Raw genomic sequence first — 22,472 nt, 5'->3', positions numbered from 1 at the left:
GGCGACCAGAGCTTGGAAAAGTCCTGGCTGTGCCAAACTTCTTCCATTTGGTCACTGTGCCCTTGAGAACCTTCAGTGCGGCAGATTTTTTGTAGCCTTCCTTAAATCTGTACCTTGCAACAATCTTGTCTCAGAGCTCTGCAGACAGTTTATTTGACCTCATGGCTCAGTTTTTGCTCTGATATGCATTGTCAGCTGTGAGGCCTTCTATATAGAAATGTGAGCCTTTCCAAATCAACTTCAATCAAGGTGTGGAAACATCTCAGAGTTGTTGCAAAGGGACTGAACACTTAGTCAATGCGATATTTCAGTTTTTATCTTCAGTTTGCAACACAACAAAACTGAAAAGTGAAGGTAGTCTGAATACTGTATGTTAATTTTGACAGTGATGTGTAATTCTTTCTCATGTGGATCCTGGGGGAGGGGACAGAGGGAGTGGACAGCTTCTCTCTGATACAAGAAGGAGGATTTGAGAGAAAAAGGGTTGGGAATCACTGTCCTAAGCCTACAGTTGGACCTGAATAACTGCATCACGGTCACAGTGAGCGTCTGCGCTGGTGGGCTGAGCTTCTTTTAAAGAAGGCAGCGGAGCGTCTCTGCCTCTAACGCAGACTCACACAGACTGAAATAAAAGCTCAGTCACCAGATGAAGCTACTGGCTGAAGGTCTCTGCGCTCTGACGATGATCTGCTCTCACACACACTGACTCCACACACAAACACTGAATAAACTGTGGGATCATGTCGCAGTACACTCTGCCAGGTAGGAGCTTTAAGTGTTATTCAGCTCTTCTGATATTCATTTTTTGTTTAGTTTATGATCACTGCAGCATTTTATTTATTTACTTATGTTAGATTTGGGTTGATTTTAAGCTTCTTTTTGTGTTTTTTTCCCCAAAAAGAAAGACAGAATGCATGTGCTACTCTTTATTTGATTATACATCGTCAAACATGCAGAAGAGCTGGAGTTAAACTATGCTCTGGTGTGTTGTGGGTAACTTTCTTTATTCAGTGCAAAGCTTTATAGATACATTAAATACAATTTTGCACATGCATTGTTCATTTAACCCGCAAATATGATGTGTCATCATGCTTTATATTTTTATGACCCATGCATGATTATTTTCTTCCAGCAGAAATGCACACATAAGTACAATAGTCGTGCAGCCCCAAGAATAAGATTTCTTTATATACTGCTGAATAGGCAGATTTCATATCTCAACATAACCTCATTTGTTCTGAGATCAGATCCAAGTTGAAGTCATATTTTAGAGAGATTTTCTAACATTGTTGCTGCATCATGCCCTTCTGAGCTTTTAATCTCTTAATGGAGGCAGTCTGAGGAGCTGCCTGCTCCTGCACAGTGTCGGAGCTGAAATAGATCTGCACAAGCATTCAGTAGCTTTGAGAGTGTTAAAATCTATGTGAATATGCAGCATATGCAGGCTTTTACTGTGTGAAAATTACTTTATGTAAGACAATTTATACTTATTCAAACATACCTCACACGAATTACATGAAATTTGTGCTTTTAAGGTGTTTTTTTTTCTCTTAATTAATGAAATCAAACCAACAGAAGTCCTCCTCCCAAAGCCACACTCTGCTCCAGTTTTGGTTAATATGTGCATTAAAAATAACAGCAGGCCAAACTGAATGAATAGTTTTTCTTTTATAAATGAAAATTAGAGTCTCACTGCACTAATAGATGCATCTTCTCTTGTTTCTCTCGTTGGTTGCGATGGTCACTGGCTGAAGCTCCTGGCTTTCCAACCTTGTTTTCTGATCCACATTGTGTCTGATGTATGAGTCATCCCAGCAGGCTCATTATGTGACGTTAAATGGACATCAGGGTTCAGCTTTAACGGTGTCAGTATCAGCAGCTGTGGCAGCACTGATGTGATTTCACACAGGCACAGTGGGTTCAAACACATTTAACTTTATTCTAATGTTCTGTTAGATATAATAGCATTTTTCTTGAATATTTATTTCAGTGTGGAAGAATAAATCAGAGTGAACCACAGCTAAAAGCATGAGGGATTTTTTATTACATCACTTGGTAAAATCGTGACCCTGATCATGCATTGCAAACACTCACGCTGGCCAAGAAAATCAGTGCTAATGCACACTCAAAAACTTGTACCTTTGTAAGTGCATTTGTCTGTTTAATTGCCAAAATATCTAAGTTTACTTGTAAAATATGCCACATGCATGTGGCAAATACAGATAAGCCTTTTTCAGGATGCACTAACCAAAAAAAGGCTTAAATTGCGTATTACCAGTGTTGGGCTTTATGTGTTTCATATTTCCATATTTCAGGGAATTATCATGTAGAAAACATGAAAACAATGTAAAGAAATCCTATCCTGACAAAGGCAGCAGTTGTAGACCTGGAAAATCTACTCTTGAAGAGACAAAATGCCTCACCTCATTCACATTTGCACCAAATAATATAAACTATCTTAAATAATCTTACCTACCTCATTTAATATTTCATTCTTATAAATTGAGAGCAAAGCTAACCAGAGCCTTATTATGAAAGCATACTTGGCCAATAAAACTGATTCTCACCCTGTTTTTGAGTTGAATCGGCTCCCTTATAAAAAGTCCCACTCCTTCTTGATTTCATTGGCTAGAGTGGGAGACGCGTCATTGATGAGTGCAGCACTGTGCCAAACAAACTGTTTTCAACTGAGAACAGCTGGCTGACACCAAGGGTGTGTTTTTTCCACTTAGGGCACTAATACACTGGACAACATTGGTTTTGCACTGAAAAAGAGCACTGCCAGGCTGACAATGGCCGAGTAGTTTGATCATGTGCTAGTTCAAGTCTGACCAATGCCTCCTTTCATTCCCCACTTGCTCATCCCTGTTTTGAAAAGTTTGATTTCAGACTGAAAGATGAAAGAATATCACACTGCTCTTTAATTCTGTTGTGAAAAGGCCTAAAAAGTTCCAAAATAATTAGAAGAATTAAAAAACAAAAAAAGTTGAGCTGCTAGACTGTGACTTACAGTGGCACTTACACCAAACTGCTGAAAAACGGAGGTAAACTACCAACATCACAGTTCAAGGTGATGTTATTGCCCAAAACTGCTAATAAAAAGACTATATTCTTAAATGCAGCGAACAAGTGTGACTTGAATGTTTTGAAATATCCACATCTAAATTAGTTTGCCCAAGTTTCACAAAAAACTACAACTAAGTAAAATTTGATTTTGTGTTCACAAAACTAACTAAAATAAAATGAAATTAGTAAAAAAACTTCTTAGTTTTAGTCTTAGACAGCAGCAGACTGGCTGACTTGGACATCCAAGACTGGAGAGTGTAAAATGGCCTGATTTGATTGAAGAAGATTTCCCAGAATGGTTCATATCTGGTCTTTTGTTGTATTTAAATGCCACACAGTGAACAGTGAAGAGGAGCTCGTTTGAATGTGTTTTGAAAAATTGTATGATGTTTGCTTTCTCTGACCTGTTCTGGTCTCACTCCAAACAAGAAACCCATTCTGCTGAAAAAACTAAAACCAACACTAAAACTAATAAAAACTAAAATGAAGCATTTTTGCTGAACAAAAGCTTAAAAACAGAAAAAAACTAAACTTAAATCTAACAGAAAAAGGAAAAAAAAGAAAAAGAAAGAAAAATCCCAAACTATTACAACCTTTTTGCAGATAGCATTTCTTATCAAAGGAAATCAGGCCTTTTTCAACTTTTCTAATCTTGACCTAAGACATTGACCTGGATTTGTAAGGTGAATCTGGCTTGTAAGAAATGTAATGAAGTATTTTTGATGATAAATTAGACAGTTAGAGACAAACTCATATTCTCTAGTCTTGGTAAGTTGTGAGTTTTTCCAATGCATGTGTGCTGAAACTGCTCAACTGTGACTTTATCATTTATACAATTATGATAATAAGCCTGAGACATTTCCTCTTTAATCTCATCAAGAACTCAGAGTGCAGACACAACAAGATAATGCTTAGATTAAGATGCGCTGATATGTTATGTAATGAATTAGGCTTTAATAAACTGATATGCTTTCTTTGCTCTCTGACAGGTTGCTCACTCAAAAGCACTAAACTGATTTAATTTGTTGGTTTGAGAAAAAATGTGTTTTCAGCCCTTGTCTCTCTTTGTTTCTCTTCCTCTTGTTCCTCATTCCCTCTGGAGCATGACTGTATCTGACTCTGTTTTCTATGTAGTTCACCTGCAGATCCTGCTGGCCGTGGGTCTGGCTGTCTTCTGCTACTGTCTGGTCCTAGGCTGCATCCTCTGCTGTCGCAGAAAGAAGAAGAGTGTTTCCTCAGAGGACAAGGAGGCGGTCTATTTGTCTCCCCACCGTGCTGAGAGGGTGACTGTCACGTTGACTCCGTCTCCGTGCACGCAGCCTGTCAAGCAGCAGTATGAGGAGCTGGATGGGGATGTGTTGGAGTTTCCGTCCTCTAAAAGTAGCTCCTCTCCCTCAGAGGATGACCTCCCCGCCCTGCCCTTTGACTCCAGCCCCAACAGATCAGCTGAACAATCTCCTGGCTCTTCCTTTTCAATGCGTCGCCTCAGCACCCCAGCGGTCCCCTGCTCACCCGGTAAACGCTCCAGTCATGGCAGAGCTTCCCTGCCCTCCCTCACTAAGCTCAGTCTGGTGTCAAAGTCCCGTCGGTCGGTGGGTCGACGAAGCACTGTGAGCGGGGCAAGTTTTCTGTACAATGAGAACAGTCAGCTAACCACAAGTGCTGTTGGAGCCTCTGGCCAGCAGGGGGAGCCTTCTCAATCACAATATGGTTCTAACTCCCTCTCCATCCCCTCCAAATCAGCTCCTCTCTTGCACTTCTCCCTGCTCTTCTCCTCTGCTTGTGGAACACTTGTGGTCAACATCCTGGGACTCTCAGGGGCCAGTCGGAGGCGCAGTGGGGTCTTTGTCCGGGCCAGCCTTCCTCCCCTCTGCCCCTCACCTCAGCAGGTGGCTTCTCGACGGCGCAGCCTCAGCCCGGACCTGCACAGCCAGAGCTTTGTGCTGCAGGTGGGCTCCGTGGACGAGCTGCGTACCTGCACCCTGAGGCTGGCGGTGTACAGCAGAGACTTCTCAGGCCTGAGAGAGGCTGCACTGGGTGTTGTGGAGCTGCCCTGTGAACACGTGGAGTGGGAGCCTGATAGCACCACCACCTACACCAGGCAGCTCGTCCCCACGAAAAGCAAGCTAAAGAAGGTACTTGGTACTCTTTTATTTGATGTTTGCATTACGAATACTCTACCGCTTTCAAGCCACTACGCTTGTTCCTATCAGAAAGTGAATTACGAGGCGTAAGCTACAGGCCTGGTTTAGTTGAAGTGACTGCAAGTTTGTAAACGATGGCAACCAGTGAAGCAATTAGTGTGGATGCAGCAAGAGCAGGACTTTTATTAAAACTAGACATCATTTCTTTACTGAAAGAAGCACAATGAAACACACTGAAAGCTTTCCTTGGTGTAAAAGACTAGGAGAACTTCATATGTACTGCCATGATAGAACAAGTAAAATGATACATAAAAAAACAGTACTTGAGAAATAGATAAATGAAAAACATCATGCACATGGGAAATACAGGATAAACAATACTTCATACCGTATTCATGTATCAGCAGGCGTCAGTAGTAGCATGTAATACAAAATATTTCTATCAGGCTGCGAATTGTCGGGGGGGGGGGGGATTTCCCCCTTTCTGGTTCTGACCCCCACCCCCCGATAAATTTTCATCCTGTGTGGGGATATGTTTTATCTTTGCATCTGTTTGGACTGAATTCATCCTACTCTGGTCTGATCTCAGCATTCACAGTGTGATTAAAATGTTGATGACACACGACTAAAATTCGACATTTATACGCTCATCCTGCGATCCCATTCTCACACTGGGTTCTCACACTGATGAGTGAGAGCAGGACGGAGCAGGGTCAGTGCAAGGATTACAACTTTGTCTGGGCCTTTTAATATCTGAGGTTTAAACTATTTTCCCTTATTATCTTAAATAAAATGTTGGGAATGTTCGAAACATTTAGCTTATGATAGAGAAACCCTTTAATTTATTTATTAACAACTAACAAGTCATATTCATCAATGGGGCTTGAACTACACGATTAAAAAGGGCAATATTTTAATCACACCAGATTTTTTACAGTGTGTGGTGGTGTTTTTATGCTAGACTTGACAGTATTTGCAGCACATTTGAAGTCAGTGCAGTTGTTTTGGCACTTTGCAGTATGTGTTTTTCATTTACTTTTCTTTTGTTTCTAAATTTGCATTCTTTCTGAATTTACTGAGTTCTTTTTTTTTGCCATGTAAGCTGTTCTAACCGTGGCCCTTGTTGGTTACTGTAGAGAAGGGGTGTGGAAGTTTCTTTGGCTTGTGTATCGTGATCTTTGGTTTGAATTTACAATGGCATTTGGGCTCTAATAAAAACTATGCATGTGTTTTTGTTTGTTTGTTCGAGGCTGGTTTAATGGTTGATAAAAGCTCACATACAGGCCAACAGTGAACACATATAGTGTTTTATCTGTGAAGGATGATGGTGTCAGATTAGGTCTTTCATTACCCAGTCTTTCTCTGTTGTTTGTCATGCTGACATTGTTGTTAGTGAATGCAGAGCAAACAAGCACAGTGCAGAAAATTGGCGGAGCGCCCACGCTGCGCCCTCTGAAATGCTGCCAGAGGGCATCAATAACAGTCTCTGAAGTGGGGGGGAGTTCTGATGTTTCACTGGACAGTCTATCAGGCAGAGTTTTACCGTAGTGATGTGCCATTTATTTTCATTTTGTACACATTTACTCAAACAGGAGCCACGTGATCTTACCTCTGTCCTTCCTGTCATGCCCATATAAGGTACATCCTCCCCTCCACACACATCTTCTCCTTCCTCTGTCTTAGTGACGACAGTTCCCGGGTATCAGTGTGTGTATTTGTGTGCTAGCGGAGCAGGATCCTGCTGTGAAGGAGCCGAGCTGCTCAGCTAACTGGATAATTCTTTAAAGGGCGGGTGCGTCTGTGAAGGATGTGCAGCAGTGACTTCATCCTTGGCGTAGGCGGTTAATGGATTTGTAGTAAAAAATAAAGGATTTGTAATCAGTGTAATGGGACCAGTTGGAGTATTGATGATTCCTCATCTGCAGTGCATGACTTCTTTTGACATTTCAGGGGAGAGGGGGCATGACGCGGCAGAAATTTGAGCTGCAAGGAGGCAGATCACGACTCAGTGCTATTGACTGTCACGATGATGCATAAGTCGAAGTCTTTACAGTAGTTTACTTTTTTCCAAAGTCATGTATCAGTCCTGAAAAATGGAAACTCAGCTCTGATTGTCATTGTCCCCTTAAACACAGAGGCGTGATAAAAACCCAGAGATTTAAAGGGGACATATTTTACCCTTTTAAGACAAGTTTATATTGTTCTCAGAGGTCCTCAAAACATGCCTGTGAAGTGTGTTGCTGAAAAACACTTTAGTATAGGATTTTTGCATGTCTAACGAGCCATTTCTATGTCTGTGGCTTTAAATGGTAATTAGCTGTCTGACTCCGCCCCTGTCCACACCCCTCTCAGGAAATGGTTGTGGCACTCCTGATTTTACAGACACTTTTATCCAAAGTTAAGGACCTGACTGGGATTTGAACCATCAGTCTCCCAGATCCAACTCAGCAGGGTAACCCACGGAGCTACCCAGCATCTCAGCTGGCAGCTGAGAGGAAGATCAGGAGAGGAGGGTGGAACTTTTTTCCAAGGGGGGAGGGCCAACCAAACCTGGGGGTGGGTGCTTATACCCCATGTGAGGTCATGAGGGTAAAATCTGAGAAAGGCTTGTTTCAGCACACATTTTCTGAAAGGTGGGGGGGGGATTTTTCTGGTATTTAAGGGGATTGTGGACAGACCAGGGGAACATATTTTGAAAAGCCTGAAAAAGTGATTTTTGCATAATATGCCTCCTTTAAATGTAGAAATTTTACAAGGTTTTTCCTTTTTTCTTTTTTGAATATACCTGGTTAAAGAACTCAGGTGAAATGAAAATAGAACCTTTAAGTTTAGAGCAAAGGCATTTCACATATACAGTGCATTCAGAAAGTATTGTGGCCCACACATTCACATTTTTCAATTTCATTGTGTTTCAGCCTGATGCTACGGTCAGAAAAATGTGTTATTCTCTCATTAATCTACCCTTAGTACCCTGTTGTGACAAAGTAAAAACAGAATTTTAGAATTTTTTGCAAATTAAAAAAAAAAATAAAAACTGAAATATCACATTTATATAAGTACTCAGACCCTTTGCAACAACGTTTGAAATTTAGCTCAGGTTTCTCACAATTCTGTCAGTCTTTGCTGAGATGTTTCTACGCTGTTGTCAGAGCCCACCTTTGGTAAATCAAATCAGAAGGCCTCACAGCTGACAATGAATATTAGAGCAAAAACCAAGCCATGAGGTCAAAGGAACAGCCTGCAGAGCTCAGAGACAAGATTGCTGACAGGCACAGATCTGGAGAAGGCTACAAAAAATATCTAATACCCTGAAGGCTCCCAAGAGCACAGCAGCCTCCATAATCCTTAAACTGAAGAAGTTTGTCACAACCAGGACACCTCATAGAGCTGGTCACCTGGCCAAATGGAGCAAACTAGAAGGGCCTTAGTAAGAGAGGGGACCAAAAACCTGATGGTCACTCAGACTGAGCTTCAGAAGTCCTGTGCTGCGTTTTAGAGCAACCCGTCCTGAAAATGCACAACGGAGTGAAGAGAAATTTGTTCTTAGGAGACTCATTACCAACATTCACTGCCTCCAGTTACTTTAAAGTTAGAAATATGTTTAAATAAATTGATTGCTTCGATTTCATTATTTCAAAGGTTGAATGATGTCTGAGGTTCTTTTAAAATGATGATGCGCTAATGAAAAGGATGAAAAACAAAAAAGACGGACATGTGCCTTGTGTGTGAAATATAGAAACTTTGCTGCATGTTTTAAAATCATGCTGACTGATTTATTAGTGGAAAACATATGAATTGATATCATAGTTATGGATGGCAGTTTGTGCCCCTCTACAGTTGCCTCAATGCCCAAAATCTAATTTGTCCTAGACTCTGGTACACTGATTACAGTTCTCAGATTTACTGTGCTCACTCACCTCAACCAGAGGTGCTGTTTTCTCCACCTTTCATAAAAAATATCGTACAAGAAGGCATACAGACTAAAATTAAAAGCCCATAGCATTTATCCATTGTCACATGTGGCTAAAAATTTATGAAAACAAACTTTATGTCAGCTAAGCTTCTATAATACACCAGAGAAAACTAAATCAGACATCAGCCATTCTCCATCTTTAACTATGAATTATTTATTAAGCCGAACTTATTTCCCCATAAGTCATTGTGCTTACTGAATAATTGATCAAATATCACTCATAGTTTTTTTTCTCTTAAGCTTGACCGTGGTGCTGTTGCCAGAAAAAAGCCTCCGGTGTCACATTTACAGGGGTGTGCCGTGCATTTTAATACATGGATAATTCTCCTGTGGTGTAACCGTCCCATAATAACCTCAACATGAGTATTTGCTCACCTGCCTTGACTTGCATATGAACTTAAATGACATCCCATTCTTAGGCCATAGGATTTGATATGATGTTGGTCCACCCTTTGCAGCTATAACAGCTTCAACTCTTCTGGGAAGGCTTTCCACAAGGTTTAGGAATGTGTTTATGGGAATTTTTGACCAAATTTTCCAGAAGCCCATTTGTGAGGTCACACACTGATGTTGGACGAGAAGGCCTGGTTCTTAGTCTCTGCTCTAATTCATCCCAAAGGTGTTCTATCAGGTTGAGATCAGGACTCTGTGCAGGTCAGTCAAGTTCATCCACACCAAACTCTCTCATCCATGTCTTTATGGACCTTGCTTTGTGCACTGGTGCACAGTCATGTTGGAACAGGAAGGGGCCATCCCCAAACTGTTCCCACAAAGTTGGGAGCATGGAATTGTCCACAATCTCTTGGTATGCTGAAACATTCAGAGTTCCTTTCACTGAAACTAAGGGGCCAAGCCCAGGTCCTGAAAAACAACCCCACACCATAATCCCCCCTCCACCAAACTTTACACTTGGCACAATGCAGTCAGACGAGTACCGTTCTCCTGGCAACCGCCAAACCCAGACTCGTCCATCCAATTGCCAGCTGGACAAGCATGATTCGTCACTCCAGAGAATGTGTCTCCACTGCTCTAGAGTCCAGTGGCGGCATTCTTTACACCACTGCATCTGACGCTTTGCATTGCACTTGGTGATGTATGGCTTGGATGCAGCTGCTTGGCCATGAAAACCCATTCCATGAAGCTCTCTACGCACTGTTCTTGAGCTAATCTGAAGGCCACAAGAAGTTTGGAGGTCTTTAGCGATCGACTCTGCAGAGAGTTGGCGACCTCTGCGCACTATGCGTCTCAGCATCCACTGACCCCACTCTGTCATTTTACGTGGCCTACCACTTTGTGGTTGAGTTGCTGTCGTTCCCAATCGCTTCCACTTTGTTATAATACCCCTGACAGTTGACTGTGGAATATTTAGGAGTGAGGAAATTTCACCACTGGACTTGTTGCACAGGTGGCATCCTATCACAGTACCACGTTGGAATTCACTGAGCTCCTGAGAGCGACCCATTCTTTCACAAATGTTTGTAGAAACTGTCTGCATGCCTAGGTGCTTGATTTTATACACCTGTGGCCATGGAAGTAATGGAACACCTGATTTCAATTATTTGGATGGGTGAGTAAATACTTTTGGCAATATAGTGTATATGAAAATATATATATGTCATATTACATCCCCCGTTCCAAAAAAGTTGGGATGTTGTGTAAAATGTAAAAAGAAACATAATGCAATGATTCTTAAATCACATAAACCCATATTTAATTCACAATAGAACATTAACATGTCAGATTTTAAACTGAGACATTTTACCATTTCATGAAAAATAAAAGCTCATTTTGAATTTGATGGCAGCAGCATTTCTCAAAAAAGTAGGAATGGGGAGGAAAAAAAAGTGGTTTAAATAAAAAACACCTGGAGGAGCATTTTGCAGCTATTTAGGTTAATTGGAAACAGGTCGGGAAGATGAATGGGTACAAAAGAAACATTTAGAGTGGCAGAGTCTTGCATAAATAAAGACGGGCTGAGGTTTACCAAACTGTGAAAATCTGCTTCTAAAACAATTTCAGATAAATGTTTTTCAACATAAAATTGTGACCACTTGAAATATCACACCATCTACAGTCCATAATATCATCAAAAGATTCAGAGAACCTGGAGAAATCTCTGTGTGAAGGGACAAGGCCTAAGATCAATATTGGATGCCTGTGATCTCTGGCCCTCAAGCCATGAATGCTATGTCCTGTGGATTAAAGAGGAGAGAGACCATCCAGTGTATTATCAGAGCACAGTTCAACAGCCTGCATTCTGATGGCGTGGGATGCTACACAATGGTAAATATCGTCCTGGCCCTACTTTATTGAGATATGTTGCTGCCATCAAATTAAAAATGAGCAAATATTTTTCATGAAATGGTAAAATGTCTCAGTTTCAACATCTTATACTGTACGTTGTTTATGTTTAAATAAAACACAGGTTTATGAGCGACCCAACTTTTTTTGGAAATAGGGTTGTACTATTGTGCAGTATTAGAGGATGCTGCATCACAACATACAGCTGAAAACTATGTCATGAACACTGTGACAAGAACAAATTCAAAACAACCACATACATTTCCCTCTTTAATCAAGTATTTAAAATGCCATAAAACTAAAATGTCAGACATCTGCACATTACAGCCAAATTGCTGCAATGAAACACAAAAGATGCTACACTCTCAGTGGCACAACTTCCCACTCACATAAGAAGCAAGGACAGTAACCATGGTAGCAACAAAGATATAGAGGAGTAAACACATTAATGAAGCTAATAAAGATACATAAAGTATATAATACTTACCAATGCTAAGCCCATTCTCTTTTTTTCATTATAGAGTCTAATGAGCTCATGCTGGAGCTCTGTTTCCCTGCACTGTCTGTTGACTTATATAGCCACTCAGTTTCACGAAAAGTTTACAAAGCCGAAGCGAAAGTATTTGCTGTCTTGCTGATTTCTTATTACTTTTTTTTGCATATTTGTCACATTTAAATGTTTTAGACCAAACAGATTAATAATATCAGACAAAGATGACCTGAGTAAATACAAACTGCATACTTAGATAGAACATGTCTGACAGTGAAGCAGGCTAAAAAATCTCATAAAGCAACACATCATGGCTCCATCTAAAGAGAACAGATGAGAAAGAAAGTCATTGACATCTATCGGTCTGGGAAGGGTTACAAAGCCATTTCCAGGGTTTTGGGACTCCAGTGAACAGTGCTGAGAGTCATTATCCACAAACAGAGAAAACTTGGAACAGCGGTGAATCTTCCCAGGAGTGGCCTGCCTACAAAAATTACTCTGAGCATATCAAAGACTCATCCAGGAGGTCACAGAAGAACCCAGAACAACATCTGAAGACCTGCAGGCCTCACTTGACTTAGTTAAGGTCAGTGTTCATGATTCAACCATAAGAAAGACACTGGGCAAAAATGGCATCCATGGGAGAATTCCAAGGCCAAAACCACTGCTGACCATAAAGAACACAAAGACTCTTCACACATTTGACTAAAAACATCTTGATAATTCTCAAGACCTTTCTGAAAACATTCTGGGGGTTGACAAGACAAAAGCTGAACTATTTTGGAATCAGGTGTCAGGAGTGAAACTAACACAACATTTCATAAGACAACATCACACCAGCAGTCATGGCCAGCATCAACATGGTGGTGGCAGTGTGATGGTCTGAGGCTTGATGGAATAATGAATTCTGATATCTACCAGAAAATCCTGAAGGAGAATGTCCGTCCATCAGTTCATGACGTCATGGTCGAGCACACTTGGGTTATTCAGCAGGATAATGATCCAAAACACCAGCAAGTCCACCTCTGAATGAGTTAAAAAAAAAAAACAAAAAAAAACAAAATGAAGGTTTTGGAATGGCCAAGTCAAAGTCCGGACTTAAATCTGACTGAGATGCTGTGGTGTGACCTTAAACAGGCCGTTCATGTTCAACTCTGCAAAGAATAGTGAGCTAAAATCCCTCCACAGTGGTGTGAAAGACTCACTGCCAATTATCTCAAACACATGCTTGCTCTTGTTACCATCAATTGTGGATCAATCAGATATTAGGTTTAGGGGGACAATGACTTTTTCACATAGGGTAGGCTCAGGTAAGCTAGATAAAATCATGATTTTAAAACTGCATGTTGATTTTACTCTGTTTATTTTTGTCTAAAATTTAAATTTGTTTGATGATCTGCAACATTTAAGAGTAATAAATAAATAAGGAAATCCAGGTTTGCACACTGTAACTCCAAACACAATCATGACATAATATGAACAAAGATCCAGACTATATTTATTTTCTCTAGAGCAAAGAGAGGAAGTGATACAACTAAATAGAAAATCGTGATTGAGCCATTTAACAAATAAGCAATCAGACTAAGTAAGTCCTTTATCTAATAGCAGATATTCTCATTGCTGCACACAGGGAGGAACAGACACGCTTAAAATGCAGGATCAGCACATTGGACAGCGCTTACATGCTCTTGCATGTCGGCAGAAGTTTTTTTTATACCAAAAATAATTTGACATATGTGTTTTCCAAAAGAGCATTTACACTTAAATACCTTCAATGGATGCTAAAAAGCATCAAATAGAATTCCTTTGTAATGTTTTATTTCATTACTAATAAAGGTCTTATTGTTATCCTGTTACTCAGGCTCCTCATCTTGTACTTTCTTCTAAATAATTATTCTTTAGAAACAATTCTTTCATGTTTTGAGGAACTGCTGAGTACAAAGACATCTTTCCAAAGGAGTCTTTATAAAAATATCTATTTAAAGAAGGCATATCTAGTGATATTAAACCTCTGAAGTTGCTGACAGAATCTGAATTTTCAGAAAGTGCTGCAAAGATAATAGGAAGACCGTGGGGAGAAATATGAGTCTTAAATGCGTCTCCCCCTCTCTTCTGGGGATTTCATGCTCTGGAGATCACTGAATGACTCATGCCGTATAATCAGTCAGAAAGCGTCGCTTATGTAACCCAACATATCTGCAGGGGACAGAGTTACCAAATAATAACAACCCTCTCTGCTGTCTTTGCTGAAATGAGCAAGAAAACAACATTTTACTGTGTACTATTGAATTCCGACATCAGGAATAGGAATTTTACTCATGCTTTGAAACCAAAATGTACTTTCTGAAATATATGCTATTATTTTCAGAACTAAAAAGAAATAAAGGAGATGACTTTACCAGTTTTTCTCCCTTATTTTAAACAATTCATCCTTGCAAACAAAAAACCTTACTGTTAAGTAAATATACCTTATAGAGGGCAGTTTTTAATGAACATAGTCTGTAATGCAGGCCTGGTCTGTACTCAACTTGGAAATGTCTTGTGGGGATGCAAGTTCTGGAGGTGATCTTGGGTGACTGAACTCATGGCTGATTTCAGTGAATAATCGTGGTCCATCACAAGTGAGCAGCACAAAACATGAATACTGGTAAGATACCTGTAACAGAAAGGCAGCTTCCAGCAGCAGATCTCTCTGCATAATGTAGTGGTATTTCATGTGAAATCCAGCACTTAAATAGCAATGATAAACAAGTACTGTTTGTCACACTGGTTATATAAATATTCATTTGGGTCTTACAGTTTCTAAAATATTTCCTGAAGTTTTCAAAGACAGAGAAGTGGAGAAATGCTTAATTTTTAGCATTGTAATGGGCGTTTCTTGTCATGGAGGCTGCCATAGGCTGTGGGTTCAATTTCCTAATTTCAACTCCGTAATATGAAATGAGTTTGTGTGGGTGTGTGTGTGTGTGTGTGTGTGTGTGTGTGTGTGGGAGGAGGTCCCCCCTGATCAGTGCTGCTCAACCTCTGCAGACTCCTTCTCAATACTACATCTTGTTTTGAACTGAGCACGCTATTCAATAAAAACGTCACCTCATTAGGCCCATATTCTAAACAGAAAACCAATGTTTTGTTTACATTAATAAAGTTCTAATAAGGGAGAAATGCAATTAAAATGGCTTTTCTACTTTGCTGAAAGAAATCCCAAAATGCACTGTAGCATTGCTTCCAGCTTACATGTGCATCCTGGACTATACAAGAACTTCATGAATGAAAACAAATTTTTAGTTTTCTGTTCAGTAATAATGAGGTTTCATTTTATTGAACAGAGTCCTCCATTTAAAACAGGAAGTAAACAGTGGAGATGGATGACACTGGGCAGTGCTGGTCTGTACTCCTCATACTGTGTTATTGTTTTGGTTGAGAGACCCCTGGTGTTGGAATTTTAAAAACTGTATAAATATATATAACAGAATTAGTTTAAAAAAAATGTTTTTAGACATTTGAGTGCTAAAATCCAAAAAAAAAAAAAAAAAAAAAACAATTAAGAAAATTGTAAGATGCCATCCAATCTTCTGTCTGCACTGCATAATGAATCCAATTTCTTGTCAATATATCAAGATACTCCACGTTTAGCATGGCTGCTTTTCTAAAACTAACACACCAACACAGAGAATAAAATTAGAACTTCATTTTCAGAAATTTGCAAGTCTAACCTCAGCAATGTTGTACCCGTAAACAGCTAAAGAAAATATATTTCATCATACTTCTGCTCTGGGGATAACTAAGACAGGATGGTTTAAGGATGTCTGTATGTCCAGATGCCGAAAAAAGAGAATTATTGTATAAAATTTCTTCTAGTGGTAACACACAATTTAATTATTTATTTACTTGATTTTTTTTCAAATGAAAAATGTTACTTGAAGCAATTAAAATGTAATGAAAGTAAATTAAAGATTTCAGCAACTCCCACTCACTTATTGCTTGTTAGGACTTCCACCCAGTCCCTTAGACTGGTGCATCAAACTGCTATCACAGCCTCTCTGGTAGGCCTCACATACATGTTTATGAGTGTCATGCACCCTCTCGAGTTACTTGTCCAGGTCCACTTAAAAATTACAAATAAAAAATGAAATGCTCTGATGGTAACTTTTTTAAAATAATGTAGGGCTAATTTAAAACATGCTTAAATTTAGGTTTGCATGGCCCTCAAACTAAGTCAGCCGGTATGGCTGTGTGATTGTTTCAATATAAGCAATATACAGCAAACATTACGGTCCGGTCATTCCACCATAACACATTTTTTAATCTCAAAATACAGTTTTGTTTTGTACCTTCTCATCTTACATAATTTGCGATTCTTTCAGTCAGACCAGCGACAAGAAAATGGCGGTTCTGATCCAACGGAGGAAAGGTACAATAAATGTATGGAAGTCACAAAGAAACAAAATCTAAGCGAACCTAACTGATGCCCTTTACCTGAGCTCAGAGTTTCTTAAAGAAACTTGCAATTTGAAGTTGAAATTGCCCACAAAAGTTCACAACTACCACTAAAGCACAAAACTGGATTAGATGCAAAATATGTCATAACTTCTACACTACATCTACTACACTCAAATACATGCTTTAGAAGGTGTACATGAACACCTGGGTGATTCTTTTTTCAACACAATATTTCAGAAACACTTGGATTTTCTTTGCACACATTTCCACTCCGACTCAGGGATGTGCTGATTAGATTTTGGAGGTCAGAGGTCAAGGTCATCTGCCTTATTTTCATCCCTTAGAAGATTTTTACAAATCAAACTTCCACAGTCTCTACCTCAGCCCTGATTCTAAAACCCTTTTCTTACATCGCCACTGTCTGACTATTGCATACTTTGTGTAGACATACAACCACCAGACAGTAGTTTTAGTTTAACCTTTATTTTAGCAGGAATATTCCCCCTGAGAAACAAAACCTCCTTGACAAGGTAGTCCTGGGTAAAATAGCAGCATAAAGTTCACAAAAAACCAAAGCAAACAAAAATTACATAACTCATAAATGAACATGATCAGCTGAAAGGTCGCATTAGCTGACAGGTTGAAAACAAATCTCCTGCTGTAGCTTTAAGGTTTGCGTTTGCAGGATAACGTCTCAAAATGCCGGTGTGAGTGTGAGTGACAGACAGAAGCAATGAACCAAAAACTCACTCACTGGATGAAATCGTCTTCACACTCTGCTGCCCGGCCTCAGAAAGAGCCGCAGGGTGAATATTCAGCCCCATGACAGCCGACTATGACTCACAGAACCCAAACAATGCAAGCAAATAAGAAGTGACATAAAATCAGATGGAAATTAGCATCATACTTTCACGTTGGATATCACATTCATGCACAGTGCCTCGCTCTGCTTTATTCCAGGGTATTGGATGTTTAAATGGAAGAAAACACTCTTAACCCTGACAGCTAGGTGTAACTTTAAACCAAATTACCAATTATCTTTAAGTGATTGAAATGTGATGGAGCTTCAGCCCAGCTGAGCTCCTCAGGCAGGTCCATCTCTGTCTCCTCATGAATAAAAACTGATTTAATTTGAAACTTTTAGCCGCTACTTAGCAGGGATCCATTCACATCAAATCTCTATGAGGAGAAGCTGAAGCGTGACAGCTCAATGCCTTCATCACACCAATCTGCTCCATTTTCCTGGTTTCATTTCCTCTCAGAGGCGAACATCTGCTGCGTGAAAAAGGACATTTTCTCTCTTCCTTTACCTCTCACCTTGTGTCTTTATCTCTCCGTTTCCCTCCTCTTTCTCAGAGTGTGAGTTCTCAGGAGGCGCTGGGTCAAAGGAAAGGCTCAGTATGTGTGCCGCGGGCTCTGGGCCAGCTCTTTATCCTGCTGCAGTACCAGTCCCTGGCAAACCGCATAAAGGTGATGGTTCGAAAGGCCGAGAATCTGGCCAAGCTCACAAGGATACCAGGAACTCCAGGTAACTAAATAAAACCCTCAAAACAAAAAATGTAAAATGTGATGGATCTCTGACCCAAGACCACATCTGTGTGATATCTACAGGACTGCATAAATATTCAACCCCTCCTAGTCAGTATTTAGTAGATGCACCTTTGGCTGCAATTACAGCACTGAGTCTGTGTGGATAGGTCTCAGCCAGGCTTGCACAACTGGACACTGCAAATTTTACTCCATTCTTCTTTAAACCATTTCTGTGTAGCTTTTGCTGAATGCTTCGTGTAATTGTCTTGCTGGAATATACATAATCTTACGAGCTGTAGTTCTCTAGCAGACTGAATGAAATGGTCCACAATCATTTTACCCTCTACCTTTAAAGGCATTCCAGGGCCTATTGCTGAGAAGCATCCCCACAGCATGATGCTGCCACCAGTGTGCTTCACAGTGGTCTGGTCGTCAGACCAAAGAACTTTCTCCCACTTGACCATGGAGTGTCCCACATGCCTTTTGGTAAACTCTAGATTTAATGAGTTTTTTTTTCCAACAGTGGCGTTCTCATTGCCACTCTTCCATAAAGCCTTGACTGGTGAAGAACCCAACAACAGTTGTTGTCTGCAGAGTCTCTCCCATCTCAGCTGCTGAAGCTTGTAACTCCCTCAGAGTAATCATAGGTGTCTTGGTGGCCTCTTTCTTTAGTCTCCTTCTTGGATGTTCACTCAGTTTGTGAGGACAACCTGATCGAGGCCGATTTACACATGTGACATATTCCTTCCATTTCTTGATGATGGATTTAACTGAACTCTGTGGGATGTTCAGAACCCTGGAAATGTTTCTGTATCCATCCTCTGACTCCTACTTTTCAATAACCTTTTCTCTGAGTTACTTGGAGTGTTCTTTTGCCTTCATGGTGTAATACTAGCCAGGGATACTGATTACCCAGTGGCAAGACCTCCAAGACTCAGGTGTCTTAATACAACAATGACTTGAGACATATTCACTGCACTCAGCTGATCCCCATTTCACTTACTGTGAGACTACTAGCACCAGTTGGCTGGACCTCTGTTGAATTAGGTCAGTCACTTTAAAGGGGGGGATATTTATGCAGTCATTTATTTAACATTACAGTTTTTTATTTGATTGACAGTAATTTGTAGAAATCTGTTCTCACTTTGACATTAAAGAAGTTTTTGTAATTTTTCTGTCAAAAAGTCAAATAATATTAACCATGATTAATTTATAAAACCAATTAAAGGCTAAAACATCCAAGGGGCTGAATAATTTTTCTAAGCACTGTATTATAAGCCTTATCATCCATGAGGACGTGGTCTTACACAGTCTTAATTGTTCATGAGGGGCTCTATCTTCTTTCTCCTGTTTTGCCTCAGACAGTCAGATGCAGAGCATTGCTGACTGGTTTACAGTGTAATCAGATTACATACCGATCAGTCTGCTGTCATTTCCCCTCCTGTCTCTATCATATCACACTTATTTTAAGCTCTGCTGTGTTGGTGCTGGTCTGTGGAGATCAAAAGCATGAGATTCAAGAAGAGGAAGATTTTTTTGGTCTCTTTTGTGTGTTGAAAGATGAAGGACTATAATGTTCCTGACTCCTTACTGAATAAATCCTCTCTGCAGATGCGTGATTCTTGTCAGACAGTGACACGCTGCATTTTAATTTTAGTAAATCCAATCAGCACGCTAGGATGGATTTACAAGAGATTTCTAATTACCAGTGATGATGCAGACTGAAGCAGTAACAAAGATGAACATGTCTACACTGTTTGTTTTGATAGATAAAATATGAGACTGCACCAGAATGCCAGCAACAACCTCTTAATATCAAGTTTTAGCACTCAAGTTTTATTTGTTTATTTTCTTTCTTTGAAAGAAACTATCTGAACATAAGACTAAATATTGAGAAAAGACAAGCAAATAAAGATTAGGATCTATTTTTTCTTTCCCATAGATCATTATGTTGTCATCAACTTGCGCCAGGATAGGAAAGTCATCGGGACCAAGGAGACTAAAGGGGCAAGTGGTCCAAACCCGGTGTGGAACGCTCCCTTCCTGTTTGACCTTCCCCCTGGTGACATCACTCAGCTACCATTGGCCCTGGAGTTTATTGTCATGCAGGTAAAACGTCCTTTATTCACAAGATACATCTGTGACACAGAGACAACCTGCACATTTACTGTGATTAAGATATGATCTGGTCATTCAGATACCAAGTGTTGATCCTGAAAACAGTTTCATATCCAATAACTCAGACTGAATATATATTTAATAATAAATATTTCAGAGCATTTTTGCGATCATATGAGGGAAAAAAAGATGTGCCTCTAGCCTTTTAGTTTGTGCCTAATCCACCCACATTCATTTGCATTGCTAGTGGCTTCATTGCAGACAACATGCAGTGATACAAGAGGTTAGATAATCTACCAGAGCTCTGAGACCCCCCTGGTTGCATCTGCATGATCAGGCAGAATTCCCACCCCTACTCTTGGGCTTGGGTTGGGCTGGAGGAGAGTCATTTTTCTCTAGATTTTTTGTGTTTTTTGTGTTTTTTTTTTTTTTTTATCCTTATTTAAATCAGCAGACCCCCTTCACAAATTATGAGAGATGTGCAACCCAGGTTCACTGATTAGTTCCTTGAATTTAGAAATCTTAAAATATATGGTTTTGACATAATGAGGGAGAAAAGCTGTTAAAAAGTGGTGCTGCAAGTCTGCTCTCCTATGTGAGCACACAGTGGTCTGGTGCAGGAGGGTCTAAGACAGGAGTAAGGAGTGTGGTGCACAACAACACACAGATGGAGGAGAAAGAAGCTCATACTTCAACTGATCATTTGTTCTAATGCAGCTCAGTTTGCCAGTTAAGTCATTCTGTTAAACCCAAAACACACCAGCTCCGTCCAGTGCACCTCTAAGCATCTGTTCCCATTATTCTCTATGTGAAAACCCACAGGGACGACAGCCAGACACACCTGGATGGGTCGTGCTGCAGCAATATGCACCACTGTTCTCTTCCCAGCATGGCTGGCTAGGTGTTTTTTCCTGAGGGAACAGCTGTTTTGTACTCAGCTGCTGCAACTCTGTTAGCGAGCACAGAAGAATAATCTCCAGTTTCCATCCTTTCATTTCCATCCTCTCTAATAGGTCTGCCGCTGATCTGGCATTGAGAGGTTCAATACATCACCAACGAAAGGAGTTGTAAACAAAACTAGAGGTGGATGAACTACTATTGAATATCATAAAAAGTATCTCTAACATATGCTTCCATGTTTTACTCATGCAGGTCTCATCTGAAAAGATTTCTTTCATTAAGATAAGTCAGAAATGTAGTTTGGGAGGGGGTAAATGGGAGAACTCTCGGTGGCCCATCCAGCAAAATCATGGTGCACTGTAAAGTTAGGGTGTAACCACCATTTTTAATTTTTTTTTTACCTGGAATAATAGCCACTCTGATCAAACAACAAATATCTTTTGTTATTCATTGGGGCCATGATATATATCATCTTAAAAATGTAAATCCCTTTCCTTAAAAACAGGAATAAAATGGGTTAAAATGGCTCAAATGGGTTAAACATGGCAAAAATTGGTGGAAAAGGTTGTGAAATGGGATTTTAAAAGTTGCCGAAATGGGTTAGAAAGGGCAAAAAAATTGGATCAAAGTGGCAAAAAATGAGCAAAAAATGGGTTAGAGTGGTAAAAACGGGCATTAAAGGTGACAAAAGGGGATTAAAAAGTGGCAGAAATTGGTAGAATTTTATTTTCGTAACCTTTATATATCCTCAGGGTCGTCTCTACACTAAGAGCAGTATTCTGGGCCGCGTGCTGATTGGTGGAGATGTTTCAGAGGCGGGACAGGGACACTGGAAGGAAATGTGCAGTCGAGGGCAAACAGAGACGGCTCGCTGGCACAACATCCAATCAGACTGATCGATCCAGCATGCTGTAATCCTTTGACAGCTGTGAAGCATCAAACCAGAATTGTTTTATTTTTTTGTGGAGATCGGTAGCTTTGTGCAACCTTGACAGTTTTTGTGTCATTTGCAAAAGATAATGGTCATAAATGAAGAAAGGGAGTGTGATGTTTGAGAAAGAAAATTAACATCAGAAAATAAGTTTCTGCAGAGCATCAGAAGGACGTGATGGATTATTCTGCATCTCCACATTGCCTTGTGAATATTTCTGTCTGTAACTGAATCATTCTGCCTGTATGAAATCTGTGCTGATTTTTGTGGTGTTTTTCGTATTGTGTCAGAAACTACAGATGTTAAATTTGACTGGATGTCACAAACGTATAAAGTTTAGAGCATTTATATGTTTTCACTGTTCTTGTAGTTTGCTGTGATGTTAAGCTGTGCCAGTCCAGATACTGGGAACTTTTTTCCTAACTAACAAGTATGTGGACTTTACTGTTTCTATTTGTCTAGTTTCCATGAGGATTCAAAAATGTTTCTTTTATCCACCGGTAGCTACATTCATCATGGAGGGCTTTGTTTTTAATATGCTTTTACTGTATTATAATGCATGGCACATGGAGAATTAAA

At 40.0% G+C, this 22,472-nt stretch overlaps 1 protein-coding gene across 1 annotated transcript; it reads left to right on the top strand.

The window, feature by feature from the left end:
* The first annotated feature begins 738 nt into the window (after positions 1-738).
* LOC121511813 (synaptotagmin-4) lies at positions 739-21,858 on the top strand. Its single transcript, XM_041790627.1, has 5 exons — positions 739-762; positions 4,201-5,201; positions 17,771-17,942; positions 19,887-20,053; positions 21,715-21,858. Exons 1-5 carry the CDS (start codon positions 741-743, stop codon positions 21,856-21,858), a joined length of 1,506 nt encoding a protein of 501 aa, XP_041646561.1. The 5' UTR covers positions 739-740.
* Positions 21,859-22,472: the final 614 nt, after the last annotated feature.

This window comes from Cheilinus undulatus, linkage group 1, assembly GCF_018320785.1.
Source record: "Cheilinus undulatus linkage group 1, ASM1832078v1, whole genome shotgun sequence".
Lineage (NCBI taxonomy): Eukaryota > Metazoa > Chordata > Actinopteri > Labriformes > Labridae > Cheilinus > Cheilinus undulatus.
This window is presented reverse-complemented; position numbering and strand designations above follow the sequence as displayed.